This window comes from Rousettus aegyptiacus, unplaced genomic scaffold, assembly GCF_014176215.1.
Source record: "Rousettus aegyptiacus isolate mRouAeg1 unplaced genomic scaffold, mRouAeg1.p scaffold_m13_p_3, whole genome shotgun sequence".
NCBI lineage: Eukaryota > Metazoa > Chordata > Mammalia > Chiroptera > Pteropodidae > Rousettus > Rousettus aegyptiacus.
The window spans coordinates 33,853,389-33,871,460 of record NW_023416306.1 but is presented as its reverse complement, the minus strand read 5'-3'; the positions used below and the strand labels follow the sequence as shown (position 1 = coordinate 33,871,460).

At 38.0% G+C, this 18,072-nt stretch overlaps 1 protein-coding gene across 5 annotated transcripts in view; it reads left to right on the top strand.

Annotated features, from left to right (window-relative positions):
• NTRK2 (neurotrophic receptor tyrosine kinase 2) overlaps positions 1-18,072 on the top strand; it is a 319,160-nt gene that overhangs the window by 180,199 nt on the left and 120,889 nt on the right. For 2 of the 5 annotated variants that reach the window (XM_016130222.2, XM_016130223.2), the window contains one exon: positions 1,539-16,532. The exons of the other annotated variants lie outside the window; for them this stretch is intronic. In XM_016130222.2, coding sequence (XP_015985708.2) covers positions 1,539-1,567 — 29 coding nt within the window. In that variant the 3' untranslated portion in view covers positions 1,568-16,532. Of the gene's footprint in view, positions 1-1,538; positions 16,533-18,072 lie in introns of those variants that run through there. 5 annotated transcript variants of the gene reach the window in all.

Below are 18,072 nucleotides of genomic sequence, written 5' to 3'. Positions count from 1 at the left end.
AGAGTAGAAACAATATCTGTTGAACTCTTTCTTCACAGTAAGGACATGATGTACCTTTTTTGGTCAGATGTTGACCAGATGTGGTATATGTTACTGAAATATTCATTACTAACAGACTTATAACAAGAAAGATGACTCATAGCCTTTTCAATTGGCTTGATTCCTATTATATTTGCCTGCCCAGTTGTTTATTTGTTAGATATGTTTTTAACAATATATTAGTCAATTCAAATAATTTAGATAACAATTTTGGCAGAAATAATCTTTTAACAAAAAATTATTTCTTTGAACATCATAATTATAGTCATCCAGAAATTAAAATATTTCAAATGCATAGATATGACACATAAAGGTATCTGTTGCTATAGGCCCATGCAATTTGGGGAGTTTAGCTTACAATCGAGTGATTCTCATTGAATACTTTTGCAACTAACCACTTTAGGACCTCTAAAAAAGGGTTCTTCTAAGAAGTTGAATAGGTTACATCAGAAAGATAAATTTAAGAGGATCTCAAAAAGTTTAGAACTTTTTCCATGTACTTAAAGCAAAATGTCACATGAACAGTACACCATCAACCTCTGGACCTATGAGAGGTTTGGGCCACAAACCAGCAATTTACTTTTTTGTCTTAAATTTACCTGCTCTTCAAAGCTGTTGGCTTTAGAATATATGTGTAATCTTACGAAGAATGATCCCAGTCTCATTTTACTGAATTGTAAGAATTTAATATAAAAGGTATAATTTGATTCATTAAATACTTATTGACCGCCCACAACACCCCTACAATACTAGGAACTGGAGTTTCGGTGATAATGATGGGCATATGCCTTGCCTTCAGGAGTCTTGTTGGGGATGCCAGTGGTTGAAGATATCATTGAATAGTTACAATGCACTATGACAGGACAGCTTAGAGCAAGGGTTCTAAACCCCATTTACCTACAAGATCAGGTAGGTCAATATGAGAAACAGGCCAGATCAGAAAGATGATATGGCATTGAGAAGGCCATGCTGGAACATGGGCCTGGTATTACCAGATACTCTGATTTTTTCCAGCAAAAACAGGAATTTATTTTGTATGAATTTTGCAAGGTTTAAAACACTGGGTAGGATCAATAAATGATACCAGACTGAGTTAGATTTGGTCCATAATCCCCCTACCCACACACACCAGCACCACCTGTCTTTCGCTTTTGAGTTAAACTTTAAAGATCAATTAATGCAAACACCTAATTTTATAGACAATGCTCAAAAGTCGCTTTACCAAAATTCTACAGCCTCCATACTTGTATAATTGGTTTAAAAAACAAAATGACAAACAAACATGATCAAATCAGAAATACTTTAAATAATGTGTAAAATCATTTAAGTGAAGGATGTTAATAAATTATATCCCCAGGAATATTTTTTCACTATTAGGAGTTATGTCAGATTTTCATTTAGCAAGTCCAGGGATGGTTTGCAGGATTTTAGAGCAATCTGAACAGGGCTGAATTGCTCCCGAGCACTTTCCAATAGCAAGTCTGTCTACTTTATTGCAGGGCCCAGAGGTTCCCCCAAGACCGCCTGATAATAATTTGGTATTTGGAGGCTCCTGTGTCACTGCAGGAACTAAAGGAGGCTAAATCCATGCCTGATGGAGGAGAAGAGTTCTATGGTTATCTGCAAATTCTGGCCAGACAACATCTTGACGTCACTCCTTAGCTTCCATAACCTAGCCAAGCAAGAAGTTACCTTCCAAAGAGAAAGCAGAGTGCTCTAATGACTAAACCCTCCAAGTGCTATGCCACTTTAACTATAGACCCATCTCCTCGATCAATCAGGATGGCAAGATGGAGCTGAGGAGCTCAGCAACATCAAGTCTGGAGTTGGTTCTTTAATTCAACTAGTCTGTATAGACATGTCTGAAAACCACATCATCTGACAGCATGGGGTGGTTTCCCAGTAGGATTTACAAACTCGGCTCAAGGGCAGCTGTGCTGCTATCCTCTCCTTGACTGCTGAGAAAACTTTTGACAGGCAGGGTACAATGGGAACACACCTTGTGAGCTGAAAAAAAAAAAAAGAAAGAAAGAGAAAAAGAGAAAGAAAGAAAGAAAGAAAGAAAGAAAGAAAGAAAGAAAGAAAGAAAGAAAGAAAGAAAGAAAGAAAGAAAGAGAAAGCAAAAATCTCTAACCAGCAAAACCCCCAAATCATCAATCTCGGGTTCTCTTGAATGGTGGGAATGTGTTATAGCTTCCCCTACAGGAAAAATAAATGCCATAGGCTGATCGTCATCCTTAAAATTGTGTCTTTCCTAGAGCAGCCTTGTAAATTAGCTAGGGTCCTAAGCCTAGGGCCTGAATTAAATGAGAATTGTCTCAAAATATGTACTGTATGTGTTTGTTCTCACAGAGCATGCCCTCTATGTATACCTAGGGCTAGTAACTCCCTGTGGAGATGCATATAAATAATTCTGACTTTTTTCCACTTTGATTCCATTTTCAGTGAAATGGACCTTTGATTTTTTGCCAAATGTGCCATACTTCTCCAGGTGTTATAGTTCGTGTGTGGTGTGTGTGTGTTTTATTATTGATTACATGCTTATTAGGCAATTGTACAGATAAGCACAGATTCACAGACCAGCTAAAAATAAGGAAATAAGATGTAATAAAGGGACAGAGTGTTTTAACAGTATTTGAAAAGATCACACAGGGCACCCTTCTGTTCCCCTTACCTGTCAGACCCACACTGTTATTGTGTTCCAAACAAGGGGAGGGAATGGAGGTGATATTTTTCACAGAACTGCAGACGTTTTGAACATATATGCAAAAACTCTGAATTATATCCAGGACTCTAGGAGTTCATTAGGTCAGAGGTTGAGGGCACTAAGAATTACCTAAGGTGATCTTCAAACTTGAGTGCAGTCTGTGCTTGTGGTCCATTTTGATGGTCGGGGATAGGGTTTAAAAATAGGTAGAAATAATTGCTTTAGCACTTATCTCTGTCCTTTGCCTATTAATTTTGTCTTTCAAAAGTATATTTTCTTTTAAGCATTTAATTGGCCAAATAAAAGCTGCTTTGGGAACTGTTTATGTCCCTTTGAAGGTCATGACCTGCACTTTAAAAATAAGCTAAGTCCATTCTGCCCAGCGTGAGTGTTAGGACAGAGAAAATGCAGTTATTTTAGGCTCCTTGAAAATTGCTTCATTTATGGCACACCACGTTGAAAATTCACCCCTTGGGGGTCTTCATGGCACGTTGCTTGAATTCTGTAGGTCCCAGTCCAATTCTCTCTCCCTCTTGGTGCCATAGTCCCCCATCGCTAGCTCTAACAGCTTGATATTATATTCTCTTTTAAACTCCAGAGGAGATGGTAAGAAGCTATCAAATAATGCTTTAAAAAGCAACTTGAGTTCCCTAGAAGAAAGGAAATGAATACAGGCTGCATAATTACATTTACAATGTAAGCCATGTTATAAACTCCACTGAGATGAAGATTTGTTAGCAAAAACAATTTCAAGCACATTTACAACAAGTAAAATAAGAGACATCATTATATTAACACTTGACCACTGGGCGATATTATTTGTTATCAAAAAAGATATATCACCTGATTATAGGATACCAAGACCCCTAGAGAAAACATTTCAATCCTATGTGTAACAGCTGAAAAGAAAAAAAACAATTAGGGATTTAGGTCAAGGAGACACTGACACAGTGATATTTGTGAAAACTGTTTTTACTTCCACATCATTGGCCAACCAAGGTGAAATTATGCATCCTCCTCACATCGGACATTTCAGTCCAATTTCACCAAATCATCAGCGAAGTGCTGGAAGCATGCCAGCAGATGTAGGATCCTAACGCATTTGTTCTAGGTGTTTCTCAAGGCCCAGCGCCACTAGAGAGTGTATACCAACAGGATGAATCTAATCAAGCTGCACCCACGTTTTGGTTTCCAGTTGGTCACTCTTCCATGTGCCAGCAGATTGTGGACCAGGACCAGCTCAGCAAACACAAATGCAGAGTTGCCTCTTAACGTTGCTAAGAAGCTCCTGCTACCCAGATGCTTCCAACGATTGAGTGCTCCCTGTGGTTAAGTCAATATGGCATGATGGGAGTTCTTGAATGTGACGCTCAATCCTTGGCAGCAGATATTATAACAGTGCAGGTTTTCTCCTTACGAAGTATAGATTTTCTTTGTCTTTGCTACTTCTGCCAGCCTGACAGGGTAACCCACCACGGTGGGGCTTCTTCTCAGATTACTCATCATGCCAGCTCTTATTAGTGAGGAGCAGTCTTGTTTCTCATTATCCTCACTGATGTGGTCTTTTATGTTTGTTTGTTGTTCGTTTTAGTGTTTTTTTTTTTTTTTTCTTGGTAGTTGTTACTTCTCCTGAAAGGCTGGTAATAGGAAATTGCTCCAGACCATGGACAGGAAAGGACTGGGGAGAGAACTACTTAGTTCAAACTGACAGCTATGCACAAAGGCAATCTGGATCCTCAGTCTCAGTCCCTAAGTGGGATTGAGAGCTGCCTCCCTAGAGGGAGACAGCAGCCCACAGTGTTGCTGAATCCCTGTGCTGCTCTCTGTCTGAGCCTACTCCCTTCTGCTGAGAGAATGTTTCCTGTTTCCGAATGCCCGGCTACCCTCAGGGAGGGAAAAATTAGAAGGCAGCATTTGTGGCCTATAGGAAAAGGGAATGTCAGTATTATAGTGACCACCAGGACTGAGGAGGTTCTTAGGATGGGAAACCATCAGTTTTAACCAGGACAGTCCTAGGCAAACCACATTAGCTTACCCGCCAGAGTTGCTATAGATCTGACAGTTTCTGTCAGTAAGACAGTGTTAAGTCTTAATTATCCAAAATGCCTTCAGTTGCTCTAAAATGAGACATTTTAAAATAAAAACAAATAATATAGGCTATAATAGGAAATTTGGAAAAAAAAAACAAAGAAAGATGAAATGAAAACTCACCTGTAATTCTGATGGAGATAACTATTGATAATATCACTTGGATATACAACTTTCTAGTCTCGTGAATGTTCTTTTAATTTCCTGTGACACAGAGTATAACCATTTGTTCCCCAACCTGTATTTGTACTAGGCTTTGTTCATATTTCTATAGCAATGGTTTATCTTTGATGGACTGTGTGGAAAGCACATAGGAAGCATGGTGGGCATATTATTACCTGTTTCTGACTTCGTACTTGCTTCATGGTATACAGAAATTAAGATAGACTGGCCATGTCAGTTCTGGTCTAAAGTGATCCAAAATCCAGAAGAGCTTAGCTTTGATGTGATAAGCATCATAGAGGGGATGAGGCTTGTGTTACGGGCTGGAAGGACTCAAGAAGTTAGAGGCTTCCTGCTCTGCAAAGTTCGGCTGAGACCTCTGGTTTAGGGTCAATAGTCTTGATTACTCTAAATGTAGTTTACTGCTCGACCAAAGCAGATGGTCACTTTTTGTTCCCCAGTTCTTCCCCATGGCTAGCTCGCTCCTTTCAGGGAGCTGAATATGCTGGGTCTTAAAAGGCCAGGCTTGTTACATCTGATATGTTTCCCACTATCGGAGATGCCGCTCTTCTATCCAGGATCCCTGGGCTGTGCGAGAACCTCTAATGACTTGAAATCTCCCCTTAGACATTCAGCTTTACCTAAACTTAATGGAATTGGTGGCCCAATAATCTTCAGTCTTTCTGATATCTTAGGCATCTAGGACTAAACTTGGGTTTCTGGCAAGGGGACCTCTCTCAATAACATGACCTACAGTACTATGTCAATGTTGGTATTTTTCACAATTATATCAAAGTTGACAAATTCTAAAAATGAGCCTAGAACAGATAGAGTCCTATGATTTGTAAGAGATTAGATTTGTATGATTTTGAACCAAAGGTAGGGCGGGGAGAATTCTAGAAAGAAAACAATAATCTAATGCCTAGTTTTTATCTTATTCTTATCAGTTACTATATGCTATGAATATGGGTAGGCACCAACATTCTTTTTATCCTGTTGCTATTATTTAACACATTTATTTATCCATGCCATTGACCTCTGGAACCCAAGCTTGTTATTAATTAATAATGGCATTTAGACTGAGTTCCATATTCCCAATGTTCCTAAAAGTGGTTGAAATACAGGGGGCAGGATAAAATCCTACACTACCTAATTATATCAGAAGAGCTAGTCTTTATGTCAGGAAATGTCTTTACTACAAGAGATGGCATGGTAAGTCTCCTTGTTAAATAAGCAGAGATAGCAGCACTGACCAGCCACTTGACTTATTTTCCAGCAAGAATGATGGAGTTTTGGATCCATTTATACTGTCATGCCCAGTACTCACTTCCACCCATGTTCCTGAAAAGAGTTTACTTTTGCAACTGAGTTGGCCTTTAGGCTGTTGCTAAAGAACAGAGAGGAACTAACTGGTTCCCTAAAGACAGAACACATGTTATCACTTTCTTTTAATAGAGTACCCCGGCCCACTGGACTAACTGGTCTCACATTGTCTATCCTGGTTCTACTTCCTCTGACCCCAAAATATCAATTTTTTTGTCTACTTCATTCTGCTATCCTTTCTCCTTTTCTCTGTATAAGAGTTTGGGAACCATGATGCTAACAATCACATTTCTTCCTAGTTTCCAGTTCCATTAGTGCCATTTCCTGATACCTGAAGAAGTAATTATGAATCTTATTGCTGCTGACCCTTATTTAGAGAGGACCATTTTCTTCTTTCCCAAGTGCTATCACTTTTTAGGTGTTTCCCTTTTAAGAGCCTTTATTTTGAGCTGATGATAAAATTCCTCTATTTATATGTAAGGTTTTAGTTTTTCTTGAGTTTTACCTGGATCTTTATCAACACTGGTTTTGGAAGGGGAAAGCACTCATTTTCTTAGTAAGATACTGGCGATGGGAACTCTGCCTTTGATTCTTGTGAACTCCTGAGCTTCAGGGAGGGAACTGATAGCCAAGTAGCAAAGGGAACAAACTTATCACTAACTTCTTAAATCCTGCTTCTCCTTTGGGCTAGTGTATACTCCGCTATTTCCTACACATTACATCCCAAGTTTTAAAGTGTCTGCTAGCTAGATTGGGGTCTAATAGCTGATGCACGGTCCTTGGTGTGAACATCCAAGTGCTTTCTTTTATTCTCTTAGAAGTCCCCATACCCTCTGCTCACTTTTGAAAAGAGGGAAGTTGCACAGATGGGTACGGGTGATGTTCCCCAAGAAACCCTTCTACTAATGCGCACACAATCTGGGTGTTACGGTGATCCTCTCTCAGAGGTCTCCGTGCCTCCCTTATTGCTAGGCCTGCCTGCTGCCTTGCCAGACTGGTATCAGGAGTTCTGCCCTCTGATGCTGCACCATGATCTATGGGATGGGATGCAGGGGGTCTTTGTGGATTGCTACACATTGCTAACTTTATTTCCCTCTCTCATATTGGATGCAAGAGAGTGGACCTAAAACATGACTTGCAATCTTTTACTATGTTCAGAAACTCCAGGGCATGTCCACACCTATTGATGTGATCAGTGGAGCTTGGCATTCTTTATTATACAGACATGTTCATGAAAATAAGATCTATTGTATTGGAATTTGTGATGTAGTTGGTCATTCAGAGCCAAACACATATACCAATAAAGACAAGAATGTCAGATCTGTGGTCTCCGTTGCCTACTTTTGTTACCTACTTATAATTATTTTTGCATAGATTTGAGAATCTAATTCAGTTTAGAGGTTTCTAAAAGCACTACAAATAGTCCTCTAAAAGTTGTCCCCATTTGTTACCATTCAGCTCTCAAAACCCCCCTCTGTGCCCAGAAGATGGTGAATGAGGCTCTCCCTTAGGGTGCAGAATTTAAAGGGGTACAACAATTTCAGAAATCAAGATAAACAATATTTTAATGGAGTATTTTAAAAGATAAAAATTAATGCAAAAAAAAATCTATGATGAAAATAGCAAAATTTTAAATAAAGACAGGATCCCAGAGGGCTGAGATTAGGTGAGATGAGTTCTGACCCCTGACAGGGTCAGATCCTATCTTAATTTAAAATTTTAATATTTTTCATCATAGTCATTCGCGTTAATTTTTACTTTGAACATTATTGCTTTAAAATATCATTCATGTCGATGACTGAATTTTGGGTGTTCCTTTCAATTTTGTGCATCAGGCACAAATATCACTCACCCTAGCCTGGCCCTGGAAACAGGCTCCTTCTGGACTGGATTTTGTGTAAACCTCTGCCTGTTGCAAAGCTCAGTTTTGTATATATTAGTTGCTGGGCTGATTAGCTTTCTGTCTTCTCTCCCTTCCTGCATTCCGAGCCTAATTGTGCTTGTTCATCCCCACCCCACCTGCCCCTGGAGATAACTTTCCTGGGCTCCCTTTGCTCAGCCAGCCTCAGCACCTCCGGCACCAACCATCCCATGCTATCTGCTGAAATATCTGCAGAGACATGCTCTCCCATCTTCTCACTGCATTTTTTTTGTATGTGATTCTCTAGAGTCAGGAAATGAACAAGGCTGACAGAGAGAAAGAGAGTGAGAGAAAGAGAGAGAGAGAGAGAGACAAGAGAGAATGAGAGATTCATTTCAAAAGGGAAAAAGGGGATAGGAGGGTGAGGGGAACTTCTCAATAAATTTGAGAGATAGTCTAGGAAAAAAATTGGATAAACATTTAAAATCAAAGTGAAATTTTTTAAAAAGCTTTATTAGATATTGTTTTCTTTTCTAACATTTGGAGTTTTCGTATTACATTTGCTAAATTAAAGATAGAATATTTGAGATTTTAAATACTTCATTTCACTTAGCCTGTTCCATAATATCATGAGCCCCCTGTGTAATGTCTGAATTCTTTATCATTTTTAAACACCAATATCTAATGCCTCATTTGCGATAGGCTCTATGAGTTCTATTTTCACATTAAAAAAAAAATTCATACCAGTGCTGGAAGATGGATATTATTACTCTGTTTGGCACCTGGGAAAACTGAGGCTCAGAGAGGTTAGAAGGAAAAATAACAAATCCAAATTACACCACAACATGTGAGAGAATTTCTCTTCAGGGCTTGATTAGCCTTCTTGAAGCCTGGGGCTCTTTGTAGCCTAGTGCTACTGCTGACCTTTTCAAAAATAATACCTAGCTCTACAAGAAGAATTGTAGGATTAGTATTACAACTTTCATGTGGATTTATCAAGGTATTCTGAGTGTATTAACCTTCAAACATAAAGGCTTGGGAATGCCAGATGGTGGGCAGGGAACTTATTGTTGAAGGAGAAAGGAATCCGTGGCTGGCTGACCCCAGGCCCAGTTTCTAATGCAAGGACTGGCACACAGTCCGCTGGGGCAGTTGTGAGGTTTTCTCAATGGAGTTATTACCAGAAATACCAGATAATCATGAATAATTAGGCCTTATTTTTATTTATTTTTTGAACTTTTTAAAAAATTTATTTTTCAGTTGTAGCTGACATACAATATTATATTAGTTGCTGGTGGATAACATAATGATTAAACATTTATATTTTCCTAATTAAAAGCATGTAAAATCCCACTCCCCACCACCCTAGCCCATCTGAAAAGTTTACCTTCTTTGTTTATTTTTTTAAAAAAATCCTTTGATATCATAGAGATCTCTGGCACTTTCTTGAATGCCGTCACTCCTCTGAGATTGTCACATCACATTTCCTAGGTGAACTTGATATCCATCTTCCCAAAGACAGAGTTCAAAGAGAGCCAAGTGTTTTAGGGGTGATTTGAAGTACACACATCGGCTGAGTTTCCTTAGGTTGAAGCACCCACAGCACCTGCTTCAGTTACCCTGTTCCAGACGGGCCAAGGGGACACAGAAGCTAATAATGCCTTCTTACTCCACTGGCAACCAATTTTGATGCCACCCATGTGTGCACATCATGTAGAACAGACAAGTCACTTTTCTAGCTCACCCTCTGTGACTCATTCTTTCATTTTCCATGCAAAGGTCCATGTTTCCAAACTGCCTAATTAAAAGGGATCAGAATCCTTGTAGATCTTTAGCCTTTAGGGAGTCTTTTGAAAAATACAAGTTGACATTAATAAATGGCATTTCTTCCAGGGGAAGAACATGCACCAAGAACTTTGTAAGGTCAGGGGACATCATGGAGCTGATTTTTTAAGTACCTATTTTATCACAGGTGCATATGCTTACACAGATTAGTATATATGACCGGTATGTCATATTAGTCTTTTAATAAGTACGGTAACATGTGTTTCCCCCCAGACACCACACAAAAAGTCTTCACTGGACTTGATGTGTGCAGATGAATTAGAATGGTGAGATTACCCAAAGTAAACAAATTCTTTTCTGACCTAATGCTAGTTCTCTTAATTATTTTGATAACATAGAAAAGACTAGACTATGAATTATTCAATTGCAGTCCAAAGTCCATCATGACAAATAATGATACAATCAACATATTATTTACTAGAAATTTCCAAGCCCCTGGAACCCCCACGCACATACTGGCACAATGCAGCAGAGCTTGTGCAGCCCTTTGGGGTTTGTGGAGGTACAGCCCAATGTCAGCTTGGAGAGACTAACCGAAATGAGACTTAAGAGGAGAGGGTGGAAATATTTCCAAAGAGAGAATCCGAAGAGTCGTTTGCTTTCCTGGGAGTGGGGTATGTGTGCTTTCACGTGTTCCTAGGTATATTTGCAAATATGGAAAATTTTCCTAGTGAAATGAAATAAAACAAATCTGACTAATAAGGCTATCTGGAACTTTTAATAATGAAACTCCAGGATGAGGCCAGGTAGATATGTTGGTGATCAGATTAGGCTCGGCACATAGAATCATATATTTCTGTTGGATGATGAATGTGTGTAATCAGGAAGTCACGTCTTACATGGGAATTCAGTGGCAGTTGTCATGGAATGACATCGAAAATCACAGATGAAAATATTCATTGACGGTTTTCTAAGTTCTTAATAATGGACTGTTCAGTGGACAAGCAAGTGTTTTAGCATCTCTGGCTCATAGAACAGTGCTTAGGACATTGTAGGTATTTAAGAAACATGTAGTGAATAACCAAATGAAAAAATGAATGGAGAATTAAATTGACTGTACTTGTAATATTACTATAGCTTTAAGAGAAAAATACATCTCTGCTTCACTGAGCATCAGGCCTGGCTAATAAGTTATATTCTTCTCTAATTCTGTTATGGGCAGAAGTTAGGGAACCATTCCTTTTGAAATGCATGTTATCTACCCCTATGTTCATGTCCATTCACTTTTAGGTTTAAAGATTTTTTTTTCTGTATTTTTTTTTTCTCTTCCACCTCCCAAGCTGTTTATGTTTTGAGAATTTGTTCTGGTTTTGTAAGTTGAATTTCAGGTATGCTAATTAATGCTTTACATTTTGTGTTTTGAGAGAGCAATTTTCAGGAGTTTAATGTTGAAGTTCCAAGAGTGACTTTCTAGAGGAGAACTGGCAACAGATAGGCCAGAGGCTTCTAGAATAAGACTGCAAAGAATGTGGATGTGAAAAATAAAAGAAGAGCAATCTGGGAAAACTACAACAGAGTGTGGCCTCAGGGACTGAAAGCAGTGGTCACTGGGCAGATTTGAGGCTCAGGGAAAATGAAGGGGCTGCTTGGAAAGATGACTGGGGAGTCCTGTTGTCATAAATGCAGACGCTTCTGTGTAAGAGGCAGTGACGTTTCAGGACCAACCCCTGTAGGTATGTCATATGGCTCCTTCCTGGAACTAATAAGAAAGTTTTGGATGAATCAAGACCTAAACCCCAAAAATGGTGCTAGTTAATCTCAAAGTTAAAAACTGGCTCAGAAAGCGAAGAACTTGATTAATGAATATCTATCAACTGGTATTTAATCTTCTCTCTAACACAATAATGACTAATATTTATTATACACTTAATACATGCCAGCCACTATACAGTGTGCTTACATATATTTATCTCATTTAGTTTATGCAATAACCCTATGTAATGGGTATTATTGTCATTTAAATTTCACATTGAAGAAAATAAAGCACAGCAAAATTAAGTGACTTACTCAAGGAGATGTAGCTAATAGGCAGAAGAGCTAGAATTGGAACCTAGGCAGTGTGACTCCCAAGTCTGTTTTCTTAAGCACATACTAGTCTAATACCCATCTCTTTGTCTCTGTCCGTTCATTCAGCCAGTCTCCTTTCATGCTTTTACCAAACATACAGTCACTGACCACAAAAGAATTGAAGCAGTTTACATTGGAAATTTATTTTAACTGATGAGATGATATATCTGTAATTTTCTCATTTTGCCCATAGTTTAAATCCTGAAATTCCTTTCTATACTATGAAAAAGTGATTATTATTATTATTATTTTATTATTATTTTTGCATCTTAAACAACCTGTGATAGAACAGAGGAGAATGATCTCAAATGGTGAAGACCAAGGTCTCAAGGCCTTATCTTTAATGGATAGCTACCTAATGACAGCTACGTGGCTTTGGGAGGTGATGTAGAGTGGTGACCTTTTGTTTGAAGCTCTGTCCAACTCCTTTCTTGTCAAATACCCACTAGAGTACTCGAGAGACCTGTACCTATTTGTCCTTAACCCCATACTCTCTAGCAAGCCAGTTACCTATTGGCAGTCATCATCAAGCAAAAGATTTTGGAACTACTGTAATCCTTATTGTATGGTCCCTGTTGTTCAGTGGTGTGTGGGGGGGGGGGAGGTGCTTTGTAAGAATCAAATTCTTGCATATCTATTACATTTGAATTGTTAATGGTGAGGCCAGAGAATCTGCAGTCAAGAAAGCTCCTAGATGATTCTGAGGGATGTTAAAGTTTGAGGATCATTGCTGTAGGCCAGACCCACTGTTGAAGGTTTTCTTCTGGAAGGAACATGAAGCTGAGTGAGATGAGGAGGCAAGTGCCCTAGGGACAGGCTTGTACCTTTGTTGCTAGTAAGTTTTTCTTGGCTTGTCCCTCCTTTGCTGGCATTTGACTACCCTTTCTGGTCAGAATGGAGCTCTTACAGGTCTTTAAACATGGAAATCTTTCACTCCTAATGGGTTAGGGTATAAGAATTTTGATTTGGAGAGTATGATATAATACAGAATTTTAAAAGGCATTTAAAGGATACAGTCTTATCTTTATTAGCACGAATGCAATGTCTCCATGAGAAAATGACTACCGTTTATAAACAGTCAACATGGATATAGAATTTGGTAACTAGAGCCTTTTATGAACTGAGGATACCTTATGTACTAACAATATACCTTACACAACAAAACAGGTAAATAAATAGCAGATGAGAGGAATCTCTCATTTCTTTTTTTTTTTACACATCATAAACTTACAAAATGCAAAAACTCTGGTACTCTACTATTTAAAGAGGAAAAGTAAAGGTCCAGTGGTGATTTGGCAAATTTTATAATCTACATAATAAACAAAATGCAGAAATGCCCAAACTGGGTCAGATTAGGTTCGACGCTGCTGATAGTTCTACATCGAACTGATTAGAAACTACAGTTGCCTCAAAAGTTTACATAAAAAAGTCAAGTTCACTAACTCAGTTAATTTTTTTCAGAGAAAATATGTTATCATATTGCAAAATAATAAAGAATGTTATTGTTGTATAATTTAGTATTCATAGTATAAGGAATTATTGGGATATTATTTCATCTTTCCCCACAAATTCTTAAGTTTCTTCTGGAATTCCATCTTATGTGATTTGATCAGTACAAAATAATGTAAGAAGAGGTAATGGGATTTAAGGGGAGAAATGATTGAATCACCATGTCCCTATAAAAAGTGTTCAAATTGCATTTCACTACATAATGAAGTCTGCTTCAACTTACTTTGACATAAATAAGACTGGGTAAGAGAAACCAGAAGTAAATCAAGTAAATTAATAAGACCTATCAGAGCTGCTTCAATATTGTCCCCCAGACAAGTGTCCGCTTATTTGTATAATAAAATCTGCTTTTATAAATTAAAACCCCGGCATGCCACTTGGTTGGAAGAAAAAATTTAAGGAAGAGTTTAGTAAACGTTTGGACCTGATTAGGGTGCCTTCTAGTTTTACCAATATCAATAGGCCCTTTGAAAAACAAAACTTGAAACCTAGAAGAGTGAGGTTCAACGTTTGACTAGATTTTTTTTAAAGAATAAGATTCGAGATACAGATATGAATGCAATATTGATGATTAGCTGTTCTTCATATTTTCCTAATTATACACATTTACTGAGCATGAGGAAGTTTTTTTTTTTAACTTTTGTCTAGACAGAGGCTCTGTCTCCATTAATATAATATATCACGGTATTTGTGAGTTCTGTGCAAAATGTAATTTGCGTCACTGCTGCCACTTGTAGGGAGTTCATTATCTTATAGTACAACCACTGGGAAAAATACAATTTTCAGTGTTTAATAAAACTGTGTCTTCTCATAGTGCTTATGATGCTTGAACAATTTGTTAGGCACAATTTATCACAGATGCTTAACACTAATTATACTGTGTATAGTGCCAGGAAGAGCGATTTTAAATATGTCCTTTACTTAATATATTTCTGTGCATACAGGGTATTTTGTAACTGCACAATTGTTTCTATTTCTCAGAATTGAGGTATGTTCTCAAAATGTTAAACATAAAAGATGAAACCTAAGCTAAATATACAATGAGTAAAATATATACTGAATGTGGTCCAGAGGCAAGCCAGGAAATGTTTGGGAAAAGTCTGTCTTCTTGCTTCCTAGTTAGTCTAAGACAGTAGTAGAAAGTAGTAGTGCATTGTCTGGCCTGAAATGTGTCTCCTGGACTAACTAGTAATTTATAGCTCTCCGTGTAGACCTGATCACTGAGGCCACTTCGAACTACTTGAGTCCCAAATCTGTGCTCTAATTAAGCCCATTTATCAAAAAAATATTTAGCATTTTATATATGGCTTTACTAATTAGAAACTTAAAAGACCAGAAGTCTATTTTCTTGAAAATGAGGTTCAAGTGACAAATTATTGAAAGGAACTGAAGTTCTAAATAGGGAGGTCAAGACCTCGAAACATGATCTCCAGCTATGAAACAGCTTCTTGAAGAATGGCTATTGCACACTTGAAGTTTGAGCAGCCCTAGATCTTCATATTAGAGACACGATTTAAATGTGAACCACATTTTGTGCTCTTTGTGCTGTAATAAATCGAGTCCATGAAATGAACTTGTAATAGACTAGAAGTTATCTTTTTTAAAAAAATTTTGCTTTTAATAATTTTGAGAGCATGATGTCAAGCACATGTAAAGCCATAAATGAAAGAATAAATAGAGTTAGCTTGGACAACTTCTGAAAGAAAAGGTATCAGGAGGACCTGTTTCCTATGAGGCTTATTTAAACCCAGTATTCAAAATGATTTTCCAACAGCAGTCTTGAAGATTCAATACTGTGCTTTTTTTATACTAAGTGTTTGCCAATAGGTTAATTCATTAGAAAGATGAAATCTTCAAAAAATTCAGAATACACTATAGATGAGAAATAGGATTTTAGCTTTTTAGGTCAACATTGCATGATTTCGTAGATATGTGTGAACCCTACAGAGAATTTGCTGTGGACTCAGCTAAAGCAGTTCCATGCAAAAAAAATTCCAGAGAGTAAGTTAAGGTTATTGAATTGTATGAGGTTGAGCTTGTATCACCATATTTTTCTTTAAAGGTAAAATTTCAGTTTAAACCTTGGATCCATGGAAATTTGCTCCCTAAAATTATGGAGCTGTTGGTTCCATAACCTTCGTAATGCCCAACATTTAATGGTTTGGAAGAATGTAATTGCTATCTGAGCAGTGCCCAACTAAGTCCAACCTTAGTTGTTATGGCCCAAACCTAGTGCCGCTGCCACCCCTGGAACACCCACTCCAACTTGGTGCCTCAAACAGTTTCAGACCAGCTTTGCCTTAGTAACATGCACATTCTATTGTTTGTTTTGTCACTCCACAGAGGTAACTGAGGCTTGTCACTGGAATCTGTACACTGACTACCTTCCATGAATGTGTTGAATGAGCAGACTTTTCTATCTTTTTATCACACTATCTCCCATTACTTTTATCTCAACATCTTCTCATTGACCTGACCATTTACTAGCTTGAAACCAGTTCTTACTTCTAGATTTTGCTTGACTGGTGTTTTCTGGGGCACCAAGTATTTTTCACTGGGTAAAGAAAAAGGAGACAGAGCAAGCAAGGAAGCAGATGTCCTTTGGGTGGTGTGTGTCTTTGAAGGTTGGAATTTAAAATCTCTGTATGAAAGGAACAGTGAATGGGTGTAATTAGTCAGGCTGATGAAGAAGTAAATCCTGGTAAGCAGTTTTTCTTGACTGGCTTAGTGGAAGGTATTAGCTATCAATTTCTGCCAAAACTAGCTAAGGGTAAAATGAATACGGGGTTGAACAAAAGATAAAGATTCTGTGTGGGCTTAGAATCTGTTCCTGGGAATAAGTTTTATTTAAGGGAAAATATATGGTTCATCAAAGAAAGAAAGAAAGAAAAATATGAAAGAAAGAAAGAAAGAAAGAAAGAAAGAAAGAAAGAAAGAAAGAAAGAAAGAAAGATCAATGACTTGTAGCACCTCTTCATTATTTTTTGGGGGGAGATTCTATTTAAGAAATAGAAGAGGTTCTTACAAAAGCCCTAACTGCTATTTTATAACCAAGTGTGTGCGCTGCTCATTTATTTTCTTCTCATCCCCTGAAGCGAGGCTCTGTCCCTAGGTCAGCTTTCAAGACAAAGGAATTTTTGAGGATCGACTTGAGGTTATCTCCCATTACCCTGAATCCTCTCCTGGTGGTGTGAATCTGGCCAACAGCTGCCAAAGGCCTTGAGACCTATTCATCATCAAGTGACTACCAAGAAATTAAGTTCTCCCAGGAGGGAATGTTTTCCTGCTGTCAAAAAAATTAAAAAATGATACTCTAGCATCATTTCTGATAGCTAGTATAGTCCTTGGAGCCAAATGATGTGAGATTCAAGAAAAAAATGATTTGATATCCAAAAAACAAAAATGGCAGCCTCTCTGGAGCTTGACTGCGAGCTGTACTAAGAATTCTTCACATAGCAAGACCAAATACATCAATGATGTATAAGCTTGAGTCCAGAGTGTGACCCAAGATACTGTTTCTCTTTCTGGCCATCACTAATCAGTACCTCAAGGGACGTTAGGTAACCATCTCCAGCAAGATGACAGCATCCATTCTCAGCTTTGCTTTGTTATATAGATTTTAGTTTTCTGGCTTAGCCCCCAGAAGAAAAATCTAAGTTGGGAAACTACAGAAGGGCTGGTTCCACATTTTTTTTTCTTAAGAGAAAGATCATATGTTAGTGTTATTTGAGGTTATAAATTATTTTCTTGATCTTATGAGGAAGAAGAGGGACATATGATCTTGTTTTGTGTCCTATTTGCCTAAGATTTAAATAAATTTGATAAGGAGTGACAAAACACATTTTTTAAAGGTACATGGCTTTTTGACAAACCTCAGAGTAGAACAGAAAACAAAACAAATCCAGGCTCATTACTATCCAAGTAGTTGATAAAGCAAACAAAAGTCAGCCAGGACAAAGAAAGCAGAAGAAAATATTATTCTTGGGTTCAGAGGTTAGGAGAAACATTGACAGAACTTAACCAATTCTGGAAATGGGAGTGGAAAGGGAAATTTTTTTTTTTGTAACTTACCATGAGTTTAAGTGTTTCTACATACATTATCTCAGCTAAAGTTTATATTCAGGCAATTCCTTATAAATGAAGAAAGTGAGACTTGGAGAGTTTAAGTAAGACTCATGGTCTAGGTAGAAACTGGCAGAGAAAAGATGCAAACCCAGATTCCCTGGCCTTGAAGCAACCTGAAGCCTCTGCCTCCACCACTCATCACCAAGCACATGGCCACCGATCCTATGGAAATTCCTAAGGTATAGGCTCCATTCTGAGAGTGTTCTAGACACTATGAAGCTGACCTGACCCCAGACATCCATTTCAACCCATAACAGTAGAAGGTTGAGTCCATTAGCAGGACAAATCGCAGGTTGTAAAATCTGCCCTGGTTTAAATCCCTGAGAAGCTCAGCCTTTATCTATGT